At 43.8% G+C, this 18,656-nt stretch overlaps 1 protein-coding gene across 2 annotated transcripts in view; it reads right to left on the bottom strand.

The window, feature by feature from the left end:
• CGNL1 (cingulin like 1) overlaps positions 1-18,656 on the bottom strand; it is a 432,222-nt gene that overhangs the window by 110,156 nt on the left and 303,410 nt on the right. For both annotated transcript variants that reach the window (XM_069624908.1, XM_069624907.1), the window contains 4 exons: positions 15,994-16,146; positions 13,405-13,575; positions 6,528-6,689; positions 1,380-1,469 (listed from right to left, as the gene is read on the bottom strand). In XM_069624908.1, the coding sequence (XP_069481009.1) occupies positions 1,380-1,469; positions 6,528-6,689; positions 13,405-13,575; positions 15,994-16,146 (576 nt within the window). The remainder of the gene's footprint in view (positions 1-1,379; positions 1,470-6,527; positions 6,690-13,404; positions 13,576-15,993; positions 16,147-18,656) is intronic.

Below are 18,656 nucleotides of genomic sequence, written 5' to 3'. Positions count from 1 at the left end.
CAACCACACTACTCTGTAATGCTTTTCCATACTACGCCATTAGCCTTTATCAAATAAACTTAAAATGCAGGGGTGTTGCTAGGTCTGGAAAAGATCCAGGGCTACGCTAGTTTTGAGAATGTCGGGACTGGGGGGCTAGCTAGCTTTTTCGGTTGTAACCCCTGAGCTTCTATCCAGGGCTACAACCGCAAGACCCGGAGCTATAGCCCACTCAGCCCCCCACCCCCAGCAACGCCTCTGCTTAAATGCATCTTCCTGCATTATCAGCGTTCGAGCATGCAACCTTTTGCGCCCAACCCATGGCTGCAAGGAGGGTTCCTCTGCTGGGATTCCCACCAGACGTGAAATTGTTGGCTCGAGCTTTGATGCATTAAGCTGCCAGAGGGTCTCATTTCCCATTGGAGCGGGCACGTCAACTATTCGCTTTTCATAAGCTCGACTGGCAACCTACCATTGGAAAAACCATTGCGGCATGGAAAGGGCTCCAGCAAATTGAGAGAAACTTGAGATTAACCCCACTCCCCCAATTCTTCACCTCATACACGCAGTGTTGCCTCTTCGGGATCTCATCTTAATATGATCTAGTCCCCCCTCCTCCGTTATGAAATTCTTTCCCATGCTTGGTTAGGCGAAGGATGGGGTCACAGTTTATTTCACGGCCAGTCATGGAATAAATCATTGATCTAGTTAGTTAAACATTTTCCAATGATTAACTTCTTTTGAGGGAGGAATCAAGGCAATGTTCCATTGTATGTGGCGGGCGAGAATTTGAGTTAAAGGCCATCTACTCACTAATGTGACCTTTCAATAAAGCTACGGATGAAGATTTCCCAATGCCAAACTATTTCCTTATAAAACAGCTAAAACCCATATGTTTACACAATTTCCTGCGGCCAGAAAATCATTTCTGCTTAAAAGCACCGACCAAGGCCTGTTCGCGCACAATCACCACCTAATTTCAGCTGCTGGCTGCACCTTGCTCCATGTATATTTAGCAGCATGTTGTGAAATGGCAATCAGTCTTTTCTCAATAGATACTTTTAAAACTGTACAGGAATATTCGTCCCCAGCAGCAGCCTGCTACACTCACATGGATTGTGAATGTGGACGAGAGGTTGGTGTTGTGCATTCTGTATGGGACGGTACGGGGAGTATGATGCCACATGAGATCTCAAGGGTGTGTTTCCCCCAAGGAACTACATTTCTGCTTGATAAATAAACTACTTACAATGAGCTCATTTTTGAGTACTGGTGGCTGAGGCACCCCGTGCCCGAGCTCCTCATGAAACCGGCTAAAAAACGCATTTATTCAGAAACATACTCCACACCATTCATTTGTCAATCGAACTCGTGCTGCCCATTTAGCCCAAATATTTCACCTGCTCTCGCGTCCTGGTGATTCTTTCGGTTAACAAATCACAATTGTTTTTTTCTTCATCAAGCTCCATTTCCAGCTGGGAAACTTTATCCTACAAAAACAAACAAAATCACTGAATAGAAGGTTCACCCACATACAATGTTTCATACACATAAAAAGTTCAGTGAGAAATCTTTCCTTGTGTGAGGAGTGGGGATAGCTCAGGGGCAACGCGTTGTCTTGGAAGCAAGACAAGGCAGCGCAACACAGGTTCGAATCCCAATCCCACGCTTAGAAACTAATCTGCATTATAATAGGAGATTTTTGATATTATGTGGTTCGTAGAATGATATGATATATTTTATTTATATCGCGCTCATACAAAAGTGTTTCAGAGCGCGACCAAGCAAAGTGAGGGGAACAAGGGAGAACAAAAAATAAAAAACAACGATCTTACTAGGCCCAGTGACATTAAAAACGTGCAAGTGCATGGAGATGGGTAAAGGGGGAGAAGTGGAAAGTGCAGAACAGAGCAGAGAAAAGAATAAGTTAAATAAATGAATAAATACAGGCAATGAATATGAGGATCTTATCGGTTATTTTTTGGCTGGGGATGTTCCATAGGGAAAAGGCCAACTGAACCATTTTAAGTCATACCTCAAGTTTGATCAACGGCGGTCTCATCCGTCTGAGATTGATAAATGTACTATTAAATTGGGTAATACCAGCTATTATCTCTCCCGTCCAGTAAACAGATCAATCCCTCCCTTTGGCTTAAGGCCCTCTTCCCCAGGAGAAGACCGGGAGGTGGCTATGTCACCCGATTCCCTAGGAAGAAATGAACGATTGGTCCTGGCACCCTGAAAACATCTGCTTAACCCTGTGCGGAGTAAAGGTTCATCTGATCTCAACCATTCCATCTCCTGGAAGTTGTAAACCTTTGTTATTTTCAGCCCCTGTAAAAACTACACGAGAAATTGAAGCGGATGTGTTCCAATTTAGTTTCTATTAAGTGGACATCTACTTTTCTGGTCCAACAATGCACCCAACTAAATAGCAGCACAACATGAGCCTTACATGTGCATGCATGGGGTAAAGGTCCTCCCTGTACCCCCACCCAATATACGTATGCAACGTTAACCACATGCATGGGACACAGGCTGATGACCGCCCGCTACAGTCTCCCTCCACCTGTGCTCCATAATGATAACTTGAAGGCAGAACAGGACTACAGACAGGAGGAACCTCCAGCCCCTGAGTAAAAGCTAATTAAATAAACATTTCACTCACACAAAATGAACCAAAACTGGCACAGACTGCTGAGGGATTACCACACATGACAGCATTGCCTGTGTGGCCCTCTTCTCAGAGGAGGGCTGCCCGGGGCAACATGCATTTATATCAAATGCCGATCACGCTTCAGCTTGGCAGTGGGCGGTCCTGCTCTATGTTTTCACAGTGTCTACAGGAAACTCAATGCCTTCGGCGATTAGTGGCGATATCCAAGTGTAATGATGATGATGATGATGAAGGGCTCTTCGGCTGAATATGGGAAGGTTGCACGGGAGTCATTGCTCGAGAGAGAGGGAGCCCAGAAAGATCAAGTCTTAAATGGTTTCATTTAATCTTACATATAGTGTTATGACACAAAACCATGGCTTCTGTCATCGTGTACCCTTAAGGAACCACAGAAGCAGCAGCTCATTGACATGATGATAGACGTGTTATTTCTTTATCCATTTGGTACCATTTACATGTCATCACTTTGGAATAAGCTCAGGTTTATCGGACCAAAATATAATTGGGAACATACTTCCAAGTTGGCCTCCTTGCAACACTATTTCCTTTCAAGGAGTGCATGAAAGAAAGCATTGGACCAATTTAACATTTCTATCCGCGGACGCATGGCAAAAGGGTCCATACTAGGACAGGGCCACAGTAGGCACCTGCCTAGGGCACCGGCAGCAGTGGGGCACCAGGTGGCATATGTTCCCTGCAAACAGCACATCTAGATCATTGGAAGGGGATGGGACAAAAGACACATTCCAGTGGAGGCAGTAGAAGTCCTAACCTACAAAATACCATACACTTTCGTGTTGGGATTTTAAAAGATATCTGGGGACAAAAAGTGCTGCCTTGATTGCACTACCCCCTTTTCCCTCTCCTCGGCACTCCCCCCCCCCCCTGCACTTCTGCGTTGTCGCACTTGCACGATCTGAATGACAAGGCCTAGTAGGATCGTTTGTCTTGTCCCTCTGTCTCCCCCCCTTGGCTTGTCGCACCTAGAAACACTTGTGTATAGACGTTTTATAAATGGCACTTCATATCGTGAGCAGGCAGTCATATCGCAAAGGAGCTTTTTAAAGTTCACCAAAATCTGAATGACGGCATGTTTTATTCATGCAACCCCTAAACCGGTGAGCAATGGTGTTGCTTAAGAATTTTACTGGGATTATTTTTTGCCAGGTATAATGAAAATATCAGATTAGCTCCATGTAACGGGACAGTCTGTTTGCACACCACTGCATGGCAGCCATTTTGACAAGATGTCCAATACTAGGTATTTCAAATAGCTTTAGTTTATGTACAGCATTGGCGAACAGCATAGCAGGAAGTTAGCTTGAAACCTGTTATTTAGAATGTCATACCCCCCGGCTAAAGAAGGAGGTCAATCGCTGTACTATTAAATGTAATGTTCCAATCAAGAAGCAACAACCACAGGACAAGTAGGCCCTTCCATAGCCACAATGCACTGACACTAATTACTAAGGCTAGGTCAGCAGAGCAAAGGAGATGGACGAAACCGTTGACTGCTGTGAGGCCCAATCTCAAATTGAGCGGCAACCTTGTGACCGTCAATGTTAAGGCTACAGTCAAACAGGAAGTCAGAATGTGGCCTATTGACCTGCAATGTTACTGCACCGCGGAATTCTGAGACTAGGGGGTGAATGTGTTGCTTAATCTCCAGCAGGAGGAACATCCTCCACTTTACCACAAGAAGTCTATGCATTGACAGAAGCAAAATTGCCACTTGCATTGAATATGGCAAAATCCCCATGGAGTCCAATGGAAGCGGAATAATGGGGCTGAACAATGCCTAACCACTGATGGTAATCCAGAGGTAAAATTACAGACCCAAGTGGTGGTAAAAGAAAAACAAATTTGGCTGCAATTTCATCAAAACAATTGCAAAATTGATGCCAAACTTGTAACTCTGATGCCTCCCACTTTCCACTTATGACAGAAGCACCCTGCATTTATATTATAATAACACTTATTATCAAAGGCATGCTATAATTGAGGTCTCTGCTGCTGGGGTGCTTCTCCTTATGATCTTAAATTGTTCTAAATTCAGTGAGTGCAGGCAGATGCATTCATAGTGCATGAGTGAATGAATGAAATTACACTGATCTGATACACACCAGTGGGGTATTCTCCACCAACAGAACGCATCCTCCGGCCTACACCACAATTTGTTGACCACGCATCTATGGCCACTTTTAGTATTGTCACCATAGGGGCATAAAATGGTACACACAAGCAAAAACAAGTCCTCTGCACTTAAAGATCCATGCATTCGTGTCACTTTCTTCTGGTTGCACGTGGCGTGGAATGGGAAATACGCTCTGTGCCTTTCCCCGCTCCGTGAAGGAGAACAGACAGCATCTGATCTGGATGCGGTGAGAGAGGCTTCCATCCCCATGGATTTCCACCTGCATTTTAGACTTTAAAAAAGCAGGTGGACTTAATAGAGGTTAATTGTAAGGTTGGGTGCCATTACAAACCATTTTGCAGTCTGCACCAGGCACGGAAGGCACCTAATGTGGAATCGATCAAACTTCACCTCAGCAGACCATATAAAACAGTCTGCTTTCTTTCCTCCCCTGGAAAAAGTGCTCTGGCTTTTGAAATGCTAGATGCATGAATTAAAACAAATGCATGGGTAGAGTGGCTTGATGGTGGTCCTTTTTGGAGCACAAGCGCTCCAGTTCAGTTGGTGGTAGGAATACCATTACCACCGTCCGAAGTCTCAAAATACCCCTCATCACCTGATACATTTTCAGCTGTTTTGTCACAAACAGGAGCTATTTCGCCACACCTGGCTTACACACTCAATCAAGGTGGATGAAAATTAGGCTTTAGTCTGTTATGCACCAGGTGATGCACTACTGAAAAATCTGCCGATAACAAGAACTTCCAAAATGCTTGCCAAAACTCATAGGGTCTTTGAAAAATTCAAGTGTTTCAGAGGGATTCAACAGAGCGCAGCCGTGAGATTCAGCAGAGCGCAGCCCTGAGATTCAGCAGAGCGCAGCCCTGAGATTCAGCAGAGCGCAGCCCTGAGATTCAGCAGAGCGCAGCCCTGAGATTCAACAGAGAGTGGTGAGATTCAACAGAGTGCAGCCGTGAGAATCAACAGAGTGGTGGGATTCAACAGAGCACTGCATTGAGAATCAACAGAGCGCTGAGAGATTTAACAGCTCTGCAGTGGGAGTCAATGGAGCGCTGCAGTGAGATTCAATAGAGCGCTGCTGTGAGATGCTCGGGTAGAGAGATGCTCGGGTAGAAACTATCTTTTATCAAGTCTCGACATGGAGCATACTTTTTTGGTATTAAATAAAGCCAAACCTACCCATGTGACCTCTCAAGGGAAACGAATAGTTTGCTATTTGAAACTATCCAAACATCTGCTATATACAGATCAGATTGGAATTCCTCAAAGTTGGTTGAATAATTCAATCCAGAGGGCAACACCAAGTGAGGGAGCCGGCACCTCTGCATTTGCCATGTAATGACTTGCATGAACTTAAGTGAACGGCTAAGAGGTGCCTTGTCCCACATGCAGCATCCTGCACACCAATTTAGGAATATGACGGCATAGGTCTAAAAAAGAATAAAGTTTTATCACACTAGAATTCATGCATTATATTGGTATACCATGTAACCCTCTACTAGAAATAGTGCCACACTCTTAGAACAAAAAGCAAACCTGCAGCATAGCAGTAACCTGCCTGAAGGGATCCTTTTGAAGACAGAATCCCTGCAGAATCAACCCAGCCTTGTATCCTTCAAATGGGGAAACAAAATGTTTTACCACTGAAATTGGCGGTAGAAACAGTCATTATTGGCAGCCTGTGGCTCCTGTTCAATTTGTTGGAACTGACCGTACCTCCATGAGCTTGGCGTGTCTTGCCCGATCATCCTTCAGGTGTGACTTGCTGTCGAGTTCATACTCCAGGTCTTTGATGGTCTGCTCAAGGAGCTGGCACTTGGTGAGCGACTCATCCTGGGCCCTCTGGTGATCTCGCAGATCTTCCTCCATGTGCCGCAACTAATGTCAGAGGAGGGACATGGTGTCTTAATGATCTAGTGCATTAGGAAAGCAGCACAGCACCTGGTCATACTGCCATAGACTGTACTGTGAATTGTACATAGATGACGTTAAGATATTTGATTAGCACAGTTAAATTAACGCGCCATAAGGAAGCATCTGCTACACAACTCAACCATAAATCGGACATCATTTACGAACTGTTGTTTGGCATAACCATGCTGAATTTGGCACCAATTATAATAAATCCGGATTAACTTTTCTTATTCTAAATAGTCAAAATATACTATAAAATTCAGCCTAGAAAAAAGGGGCAACGAAAAATGAAACAAATAATAGTTCCCATTGTTCAGTTTTAGAACTACTTGCATCAATAACTGGGCATGGGAGAGTTCCAATTAAGGGCTTAGTAAAACCATACAACTGAACTCCACTCTTAATATAAGGCTATACCACCTGAGTATTTGGTAGCGTAGACAGAGCAGCCGGGTATATCTTAGGACGGAGAGAGGGCTGCAGTTTGGTACAAAGAAATGGTAGCATACATATGGTCCAAAGAAACACTGAAACACTATGTATTGTTAAAATACAGGCTTTATTTAAATAAAAGTAGGCCAAGATGAATCTTGGGTAAATAAGTACTATTGCATTATATATATATATAAACACAATTTTAAAAACCAACACAATACTTAAGGGATGCGACCCAAAGTATTACCTTGTTAAGAATAGCAGTCAGCAATTCAAGGTTAGGTAAACTGGTATCGTAGAAAAAAAATAAAAATAAAAATATCGAATTCGAAAATACCCAAGTAGAAATGACTACATGTTTTTTGTCAAATTTTTTGGAAATGTTTGTAAATTAGTATTAATAAATTGGTGGGGAGGAGGGTAAGGGTATACGTTAAGGTAGGGGTGGCATGGGGAGGTGTGGGGGTCTCCCCTGCTTTATTAAAAAAAGGGGAAACACCCAAAAGTAATTTTAGTTTTTTGACCAAATAAAATTCGGTCATTTCTATTTTTTTCTGGTTATTTCATGGACAACCAGGTAAGCCTAGAGCACATTCAGAATGCAATCAGCTATTCTTGGGGTTAAAACCAGGTCACATACTTTTTGAATAGTCAATAATTTCAAGGGTAGTAGACCCTGTCAGTCATGCAGTGACTCTCAGTTAAGGAATCACTTAATAAACCAACCCTGTTACCAGGATACTTTTCTGAATAGCCAAACGCTAATTTATGGAATAGTGTAAACCTATCACATTACATTCAGGATAACATTCAGTTATACCAGGTGAGTAAGACCTAATGGTGTAATAAAGTATTACAGTTGCTTTTCAGATCTGTGGAACACAGTAAGCAAGAACTCTTTACACTATTTTAGGATTGTACCAGGCAGACCAAGGTCAGCTAAACCCACAGTACACAGATTCAGAATGGCACACAGCAATTCAAGTTAGGTAAAGCCTAAGGCAGATTTATTCTAAACAGGTTATACAGCACGTTAGGGGAAGCAAGACCCAGTTGGTAAACGTAAACAGTTCTATTCGGAAAGAAATAGTTAAGTGAAGCCAACAGCATTACTTTTGGGAAGTGTGGAACCAAATTACAGGTAAGTAAAATAACCTTAGGTTTACTTTTTAGAAGGGCAAAACACATTCAAAGTAAATAAAAACTTTTTAACTGCTCATTTCAGAGGGTCAGCCATCAAAACAACTCTGTTCCAAGCAAGTAACTTTTAAACACTTGTTATATTTTTCAGTGTAGCATCCCTTTCTTATCCAGTCCTTCCCTAGTCTTTTGCATGAGTTCTGTCAGAGGCAGAAGAGGGACCCTAGTGGTCTAGGTGCCAGCTGTAGGCAGGGTGAGATAGGATTCAGTTGCAGAGTTCCCGAGGCAATCTCTTCAAAACAAGTAAGCAGTTCACCTTAGAGTTAGTTAGGGTCCAGGGACTTCGAAGAACATACCCTAGGAGGATTCCAGTAGTGGTCCTGGGTGAAATGGATTTGAGGACTCTCAATCACATGAAACACCCCAAAGCTACACAGGAATCACAAAAGGCTTAAGGTGAGTAATACCCCAGCCAACACAGTACCTCAGCACAGATGAAGAGTTTGCAGCAGGACAGCTTCAGGATCTGCAGCCAAATACCCAGTTGATGAATTCCTTGTTGTGAAGACAGGACACTGGAAGGGAATTTGCAGCATGCATCAATGGGGAAGACTCCAGGTAAGCATTTCGTCGCAGCTGGATTCGACTGTGGTTTTTGGCACCCTTTTAGGAAAATCGCTGGTCAGATTCTCGTCACTCTCTCGGCCCTGCACTCTGGTAAAGGGACTTCAGGGAATCAAAGTGTGCCTCTGGAGAGCCAGGAGGAGGCCACCAAAGTTTCAGACAGATTCGGACTTCAGAAGACCATGCACCCCACAATGGCTAGAGGTCCCATGGTATTGCAGCCCAACAGCAAGGATGCAGCACATCATGGGATGGCTCAAAATGCAGGTCTTCTTAAGACTATTGGATCTCATTGGCTGCTGGGTAGGAGACATTGCGTTCGGTCGATTTGAACGAAGGCTAACAGCAGTTTACGGTTACACAGCAGGCTCTCCCGTCGCTGGAAAGCTCTATGGCCGTTGTTCAGTGGTCGAAGTGTACGAAAAGAAGTAGTGGAGCTATGTTCCCTACTGGTCTGCACCGCTCCCCGCAAACCCCATTGCCACACCCCGTCCCATGCACAATATAAACCCCCAAATGCACGCACCTGCAGTTTAAGGGAATGTTCAGTACACGGCAAAACTTCATTAAAAGAAGTAGAGGAGTAACGCTCCCGACCTCTCCCACCCACTTCGACCACTGCCGTCGTTTCTTCATCTTACACTTTGGTGTCAGCTCCAGTGGTCGACTTGTCAGCAGCTTCTAGGTTTGAAGTATTTAACAGGAACTTCCACACAACCTCTGCATTCCCTCCCTGCATTTTACATCAAGGGGCAGTCTGGCTGCCCAAACAGGACAGTAAGCCCCCACTGGGAGTTGGTTCCTTTCAAGTAAGGTGAAAGACAAAGGGCTGCAGAGTGTTGGACTCCTCTCTCGCTTCCTGCCTTCTCAGATACCCTGGAGCCTGGGCGGGGAATTCGAAGGATTCCCACCAAAGACAAAACTTCTGCTGAGGTGTTTTTCACCTAGGATGGCAGGGGAAGACCCCAGAAACAGCAAGCACACAAGAAATGGCAAAAAAAGAAGGAGAAAATTGGTAGCCCTTCTGTGCGTTAACGAGGCTTAATTAACAGCCTGTGGGTAATAAAGACTAAAGGTCAAAGGTAAAACCACTCCCACCAGCCAGTTATATAAAACTCAATTGTAACAAAATGTTAACAGGCAAGTAAGAAAGGGGATACAGTGTATCCCCCCAGGCACTCCACATAAGGTGGGGTGGGCTGGCTCACTTATACAAAAAGAAAGGGGGTGACAATGCCCATTTACTACTAGGGAACTGTAGTTTGCACAAGTATAGGAAAGAGAAACTAACAGGGGAGCCCAAAGGGGCAACTCAGCCTAAGCCCCAAAGTTGTAGGAAACTATAACTTCAACCATACACTATGGAGAGACATACAAAGGTCACCCATAAAACGAGTAAAGGACTAGGTGAGACGGGAAAAAGATTCCCCCTTCACCTAGGGACAAGGTAAAATATTACCAAGTCCAAGTAAAACGATCTGGGGTTGACACAGGTCAGGAGGATCTATCCTACATATGAAAATCTTACCCAACATTGGGCGAGATGCCGCCACAAGCCATTCTAATGCCTCCAGTCTCACAAGATTGGACCGGGAGCAGGAGGGCGATAGTCATCAATGCCTCTGAAGCAGGGGTCTGAACCGTTTGGCTCTGCTGCTGTTGTGTACTGTAGGTGGTAGAGTGCACACTCCATCCCAGTGCCCCAAAGCAGTGGATGTGTTACTGCACTAAGACATAGTCTGGATAACGAGGGGCACTGGCCTTTTCAGACCTTACACATGATCACATTTTACAGCCTCCTCCATGTAACAAGGCAAGGAGTGCTTAACATCTGACAGTGCTGTTAGGTAGTAACCAAAAAAAGGAATTAATCCAAGCACCTTAGCAGCTGTCGCCCTCCTGACCAGGATCAGATGTAGTGGTGGGTGATCTGGGTATAGCCATGTGCCCATACAAAGGCGCACGAGGCATCAGATTCAGTCAGAATGTCCTCTTATTACACACCATGAAGAAAGGGATTCTTAAAGTGTCAATATGAAGTGCAGTGGTTGTAAGATGCATATGGGATCTGTGACGATTCATGAGATCTTGTCACTTCTCCCCAGGAGGCTACAGAGGTGAGGCTGCTACCCAATAGTCCCCCTAGGGGGGATGGAAAGCAGAAACGCATAGAAACGCATAGGGAGAGACTGCCCTCGTGGGGATAACAACTCCAGTTCTGTGAAGGAACTCCCTAACCCCTTTTTCCTTGGGACCAAGTCCTTATCGGAAATCCCTGATAGCGCTACTGTCAGTTATGGTAATGGCTCTTCTGCCTTTGATCCGCAAATTAATATGAACAGGACAAAAGAGCCAAAAATCCTGCAGAGTAATAACAGTACTTAGACGAGTTGGCCCCAAGGATGTATATAGATTATCTCAACAACAATAAAGAAGAGCTTTGACTTTACAAAGGAGGAGGCTTCAGCCACATGAAATTAAGAGAGAAGGGACTGGGAAATGGAAAGAGCAGCCATCGTAAAGCCAGCTCAGCCCGGGAAGTCAGAACCTGGGAACACGAAGCAGCAAGAACACTGATCACCCCCGCCTACCCCTAGCAGTGGGAACAACCAAGAACTGACAGCAGTGCGCTGCGGAGGAAGCCAAGCTCCTGACCAGTGGAAGAGTGCGAAGGAAGCCAGCGGTGGCGTGACTTTGGGGAGGTGAACCATGTAGTGCTGCATCTACACCGAAGCTTTGTGGCTCAAGTCAAAGGGGAGCCACAAGGACAAAGCGAGGAGCGGAGTGAAGGAAGCAAGAAGTGGTGAAGCAAACCGAGTCAGCCCAGCACCACAGGAAGAACCGGCGAGGCTGTCCTGACACGCAACAGGAGTAGCAGGAGTCCTGGAAGGGGTTTGGGGCAGCTCAAGAATCGAGAGAGCATTGGGAGTGATCTCCCTCGTCACAGCAGTGATACCCAGAGAACCAAGAGTCAAGAGAGCCTGAGGAGTATTCTGCTTCATCTCAGTAGTGAGATCCAAAGAGTGCATTGGGGGGAATCCCCCTCATTACAGTGGTAATTCAAGTAAGAGTCAAGAGGATACTAGACAAGTGCTGTCTGGAGGGAATCTTCATAGCATCATAAGACAGGGAAGAATTGCTGGAACTGTAAAGCAATAATAATAATAATTTGGCTTTTATATAGCGCTACAAACCCTCAGGTATCTGAGCGCTGCTTATTATCGACCTCTGAAGGATGAAAGGCTGAGTTTGGCCCCACCGGGATACGAACCTGCGTTAGCAGGGTCTGCACAGATGTCAAAGCAGCTTTCAGGAGCTCTTAGGAAGAAACGAAGAGACTTTTGAGGCTATTTCAATAGACTATCCTAAGACAGCCCTCACGGCTGTGCCAGGTGGATCAGGAGAAGGGAGTCAATCTCCTGACCATACTGTCTTCATTGAATCAGAAACTAAAGCAAAGGATTGTTGGAAAATAAAGACTGCATCTGTTCACTAGGAGAAGGGAGTTATTCTCTTAGTGCTATTTTCATGTGATTGCGGAACTCTTTTGTAGATTAGTGGTAGGATAAGAAGGTTTTTGGACATAGGAGGGACACACTTTATTTGGACAGACATCCTGATGACGAGCACCCGTTTTGATATTTGTTCAGGTAGGGATAACTCTTTAGATATAGGGAGAGGAAGGTTATTTTCTTTATTTCTTAAATAAAACTTTGTTGAAACATGCCACCCTTTTGTTAAACTTCTTATTCCACCACGCCACAGCTCCTACTAGAATAGCAGCCATAAAACGGCAGCTATTTGGAATCATTGAATCTTTTATTTGGTAACCTTCAATGTGTTTTTGAAAAGATTTACAAAAACTGCAGCCCATAACATTTGACAGCATTTTCAGAGATTAATTATTTACACTAAAGGCCCTATTCTTTTCATAAGTTACTGTCACAGTGCCATTGTAACCTGTAACATTTTTGTTTGTGCTACTAAATATTGAAATAAAATAATATTCGAGTATAGTTTATTTTAGTTTATTTACCAACCACTCTGACATTTGCGCAAAAGATTGTTGTCATGACTGAAAATTCTAAAAAGCCCCAAAACCTCTATGTTGTGTTGATTACATTCACACTATCTTTGCCTTGTTTCACTGATTCAATATCGTCGTTTGGTGGTTGGAGAGGGTCTTTTTCCATGTAAACTGGTTGTCAGCATATTTCGGCTATCAATCATTGTTTATAGATCCTTTTAAGAGATCCAATTTTAATCCTCTTGTAAATTTATCATACAGTATTTTTACTTAAATCTTAGCCCCTTTTCGATTGGACCCAAAGCTGTTCATTCCATCACAAAAACAATGCACGGCAGACTGAAGTCCTTCCCAATGAAGTACACACAATCTGAAAGATCCACTGCCATGCACCCTGTGAGACTGGGGTGTGCAGGGTCAGGGGATAATTATGTTGTGGAACAGTGCCATTACCTCATCTTGCAGCTTTGCTGCGTTCAGGCGAGCTTTCTCTGCTTCAGTGTGTTTGTCTTTTAATTGCTTTTGAACTTCAGCAAACTCTCTGCGATTTTTCTCCTTGTATTCGTCGAACTGCTTCTGTAGCTCCAGAGTGGATGTTCTGGAAAAATCCACAATTTCAGCAATCTAAATATGAAAAATAAAAGTTTATTGGCAAACCTCTAGTAGTGGTTTTTGGGGATGTAAACATATGCCATGATCCTCTACCTCTGCAAAATCAGTACATCAAGTGTCAACTTCTAATAACCAGATTTCTCTCAATAGTTTGTTGATGAGGACCATTCAGTTTGTTATGCAAGGATATCAATATTTGACTCTATTCGACATTACACTCTACCAGCTAATTCTAGGACCAAGTTTCAAGACAACGAAGACTTGCATTTAAATTGCAGGTAGAATCAGAAAACATGCCACCCCCTCTAAGCATTTTACAACAATGCAACGTATGCGATTAAAGATTTGACTTGAAGAACGAATTTGAAAAAGTCTAACTATTTTTCAGTACGAAGTATATGCATTTGTGCAGCAGATTGGAAGATCAGTGCAGAAGCAAATGTTATTTTCGTACTGTTGCGTTACATTCTTTTACTGGATATCTTTGGTAAACACAGCATGGCAAGTGTTATTACTTGGTTAGACTGGCATTTTGGGGTAGCAGGTCTAGCCCTCTTTTACAGTGGCAATCCTTTTTGCTCGGCATCTATAAAAATAAAACATGCATGGTATGCGTTATTACTTGTCTAGACTGGAATTTTGGGGCAGCCAGTTTTGCCATTTCTCACCGTGGCATGAAGGGTTTTTTTTTACTGCTTATCTTTGATAAACCAAGCATGGTTAATGTTATTACTTGGCTAGACTGGCATTTTGGGGTAGCAAGCCTACTTATTTCTTACTGTGGCATGGCATTTTTACTGGGCATCAATGATAAAGAAAGTGTTATCATGCGTGGATACTGTACTAGTTTGTGCAGCCAGTTTGGACATGTGTTCTTATTGTGGTATGGCATTCTTAAAAGCAAAGCCAACAGGAGTATAGTTTTATGTGGAGCTACTGCCATATATTGACAGAGGGAGCATGACCATGTTTTTTAGGTACGATTACTGCTGTCATGTGCAAAGCAAACATGTGTATGGTCTTGTATATGAATTCTGTCATATATTGGTGAAGCCTGCATGGAAATGTAGGGGCACAGCTAGTGTAAACATGTTTTTATACTGTAATATATTGTGGCAGGGAAGGCATTATGAAAATGCATTGAGCAATGCTCTTGTGCACTCTTGGTGACTTGCATCTATTACATTTTTGTATTGGCCTTACCCTACAAAATCTATTGCAAACTGGCTGGCTTTTTACCCAGTTTTTCACAGTAGATGTGCTTTATAATGCAGCATTATAACCCAATAGAACAAAGGTTCTCGGGTGAAACCCCCGCCCCTCCCACGAACCATCCTTTGTTCAGGCTACCTCAGTACACTTGGTCGCCATGGCATAATTGTGGTAAACATTGACACCCCTTCAATTAAGAGAATTAACCAGCCGCCACTGACACTATGGAGCAACAGGTGCAATCTGCCATGAAGGGCTAAGTGGGAGCCAGTAAATGAGAAGTGTTGGTGGATTACTACATCTGCTGACAATCGCAGTTGGGCAGCAGCACAATGTGCAGCGCTCAAAGTCACACCAAGCTATTGCTGTATTCCCTGAATGTATCTATCATATTCCAACAGAAGAACATTGCTTTGGAGGATCCCTAATAGGGGCGACTCTTCGAGGAGCCGTTATTGAATGCAATGTCGAATACGTCGAATATCCAGTGGACAAGCATGGATAAGATACCATATATCCAAAGAGATACTGCATCAACAAAGTTTTAGAAAGGACTTGGCACATGCATTTCAAAATAGGAGTTCAGTTGAATTTGCGCTTTAGCCCATTTAGAAACATGAATGATGCCAACATTTCCCAAGAATACATCAGCACAGGGTATTAAAGTGCTGCATGAGGGACTTTCTTTAGATCATGGGCAGGGGTCAAGTCCTAAAAATGTACGTGGGGGACGCATCAAATGCAATGGGATGTGACGTCACCAGAAACTAGCATATCAAGGTGAAATATGCACATTTCATTAAATTGCCTTTGCATAACCACCCAAATTGCACAGGACGAATGGCATTTGCCTTTCATAAAATCAACGCACACACAAAAGCAAGAGAGGAGATTTTCTTCTGTGATAGTGTTGTTGAAAACTTTAAAAGGTGTGCCTGTTTTCCCTCGGACTTTCAGTACTGAAATGGGACATTTCCCCTTTAGTTGGTTGTTATTTTTCATCAGGTTATATAGTGTAGTGGTGAAGCGTCCTGCCTACAAATCTGCCAACAGAGGTTTGATCCCGCGAGGTCGGCTATAAACTCGAAGAGGACATTCAATGTTTCTAATTTTAGCTGGGGGGGGGTCAGAGTCCAACCTCTGAATAAAGTGGGTGGACTCCGTCCCCCCGCGTGTACCCTCGACTTGAGGCCTGATTATGGATCTACTCGGCCCTACCTCCTTTTGGAGTTTGTCGATGGTCTTGTCCAGCTGCCATCGCTCGTTTTCCATTTCGTTCTTCATCCTCTTCAGTTGTTCCTTTTGGGTTGCTTCCTCTTTAAGTCTCTCCATGAGCTGCTGCTGCTCGTGGCCGACCCTACTGAGGTTCCTCTGTAACACGTGTAAACAATTATCAATTAACTTCAATGAAACAAAGAAATGTACATTCAAATCATGAATAAGTGAGCATTAAGCATACAGAGTTTTTTTTGTTCCAAAAGAACCAATGTCGCAAATGTAACAGGGATCAATGATCAGGCCAAGAGGGGAAAAGACTTGATTCCTTTTATTTTGGGAATTTTACATGCTGGCCAAAGCAAGAATTGGGGAACTACAAATGCAAACAAACAAACTGAACAAGTATTCTTGTGCCTTTTTATTCACCGAGGTATACCCACAAGACAATAAGAGTTTGGGCTTATAAGGGCTCAGGCAACCTTCATATCTAGTCATCCCGGGTGGTCCCCCCCATCTTTGTGTTCTCAAATTGGCCTTAAAGATTCCTGGAACTTCTTCACTTGCCGCTTGGGATTTTCTCCTCCTTGATCCCCAGTTGTAGGTCAAAGCGCACCCCCCGCCCCCATTCTGAGTTCTTATCTCTTCTCCTTGGTCCTCATTTAAGTGTTTTATGCTTTCCTCCACCCTGCTCCTATCACTTCTTCACGCCACCAGCATTCTTCCACTCCAAGGAGAAAATGGGGTTTGCCTCCCCTTTGGTTTCCACAGAGGCAGGATTCAAGAGGGCCTCGTCACCTCCCAGAATCATACCCTCTTCACCACCTCTACTGCTGCAATGGTATTTCTCCTTGCGACATATAGACATGCTCATTTCTATTCTCACCATGGGCTTGACCCCCTCAGAGAAGGGACTCACCTGTAGGGCCAAAGGTGCCCCCACTTACCTTTCCTCTCTCACTGGCCCAGATTAGAACTCCTGTGTTTTCCCCGATATTCTTTGCCAACCTCCTCTAAATGACTTAATCCTACCTCTTCCTATTTCAACCCAACCACCTCCAAATGCATTCATCCAACCTCCTCCTGGTGCCTTATCTCTAACTCTTGTCTCCATCCTCCTTTCTCGCTCGATGGCGGTTTCCTGAGAATGACCCCCCCACCCGTACCACAGTGTCTTTGCACAGACTGCATGACCTATAGAATGAAAACACAGCCTCCAACACTGTTCAGTTACATGCAGTTCCTCGAGCGTGAACTGCAGCACTTTGCGAAGGTTACGTTGGCAGAGTGCATTAACATTGAGTTGAAATGGTGTTATGCTCATCTGGAGTTTCCACAAATTTATCCCAGCACTTGTCTAATCTTCACTTATGATCGGGAACTGGTATGCCCAGCTCCATCCCTGGCAGCACAGGGTACAAAGTCTATTTCTATGACCCACCTCTACCCCCTCAGAACACAGAGTACTCATCCAAGTGTGCTGTAAGCTTTGATCAACTTGGGGATTTCCAGTGTTTAATAGCATGTAACCCGCCTCCACCAGCCAATGTGGAAGGTTCTTGCGCTATGTTCCAACTGTGGCATTCATAATGGTTGTACAATTAAAACTCGACAGAACACTATTTATATATTGGGTGCATGTGGAAACACATTTTTGTCCATGAAATACAGTTCTTACAATGAAATAAATACATTCTGCTAGAAATCCTTTTCCCACCAGGACCACCTACTGCCATGAAAGTGTGAACCAAGACGGTCAGGCCCTCTGTGTGAAGCATAACCAATGTGATGAGTTTCCCCAAGGGTGTACGTGATAGAAGAAACTGTGATGCAACTGGACTTAAGAGTATATGAGACTTTTCCTAAAGTTACAGGCATGCAGAACAGTACATTTGCTTCAATGCTAGGCCGAGACACTTTCCGTATCTTACGGCAAGAACTTCTTGAAAAAGGGAAGGTATAGATAGAGGTGTGCATCCGCACAGTACAAACGTAGGTGTATAATCATGGAAATTGGTCGTGGGCGATGGATACTGTGGTATGCAAGAAGAAGGAGTTAGACAAAGGGGTGGCATTTCAAACACAATGTTTTATTTCAATATTAAGAAAGGGAACTTTCTTTCCCTTTACCTAGGAGGTTTGCCCTACATAACTACATTTTAATTTGGGTGCACGTCGTTAAGGTGGTTGTCAAACTAAAAAATCAGTCCTCTGTCCAACACTATCCTGCTCTGACCCTGCCACTAATCAAAGGTATTGAGCAAACAGAAATGAAGCCAAGAGAATGTCTCCCTTCTCCTGGTCAAACTAGCTCAACCTAAAGGGCTGATTTCTGCTAGTATCTTCCAACAGTTCTGATAAGCCTTGTAATTCCTCCCAAGGACTTCTTGGGGCTTGGTTAAATGTCCAACAATTATTCCTTCTCAGCATTATATATATATTCCTGGACTTTCCATCTATTCTCCTCGTCTATTGTAACAATTGAAATCACTTGCACAATGCCATTGGCTTTTTTCCACGTTTTCCACAAAGCCTCTTGTGAGGTAGACTACTCCCATAACAATCTTTAGCCTTGATAGATCACGTGCAGTTATTGTGATGAGGGAGATTACACCAGAGGCACTCTTCACTCTTTCCAAAAACCCTCCATCGGGTCTCCCATTGCT

The sequence above is a fragment of the Ambystoma mexicanum genome, chromosome 11 (assembly GCF_040938575.1).
Source record: "Ambystoma mexicanum isolate Mex_15411 chromosome 11, UKY_AmexF1_1, whole genome shotgun sequence".
Taxonomy (NCBI): Eukaryota; Metazoa; Chordata; class Amphibia; order Caudata; family Ambystomatidae; genus Ambystoma; species Ambystoma mexicanum.
Note: the sequence above shows the minus strand (reverse complement) of the source record. Positions and strands in the feature narration are given on the sequence as shown.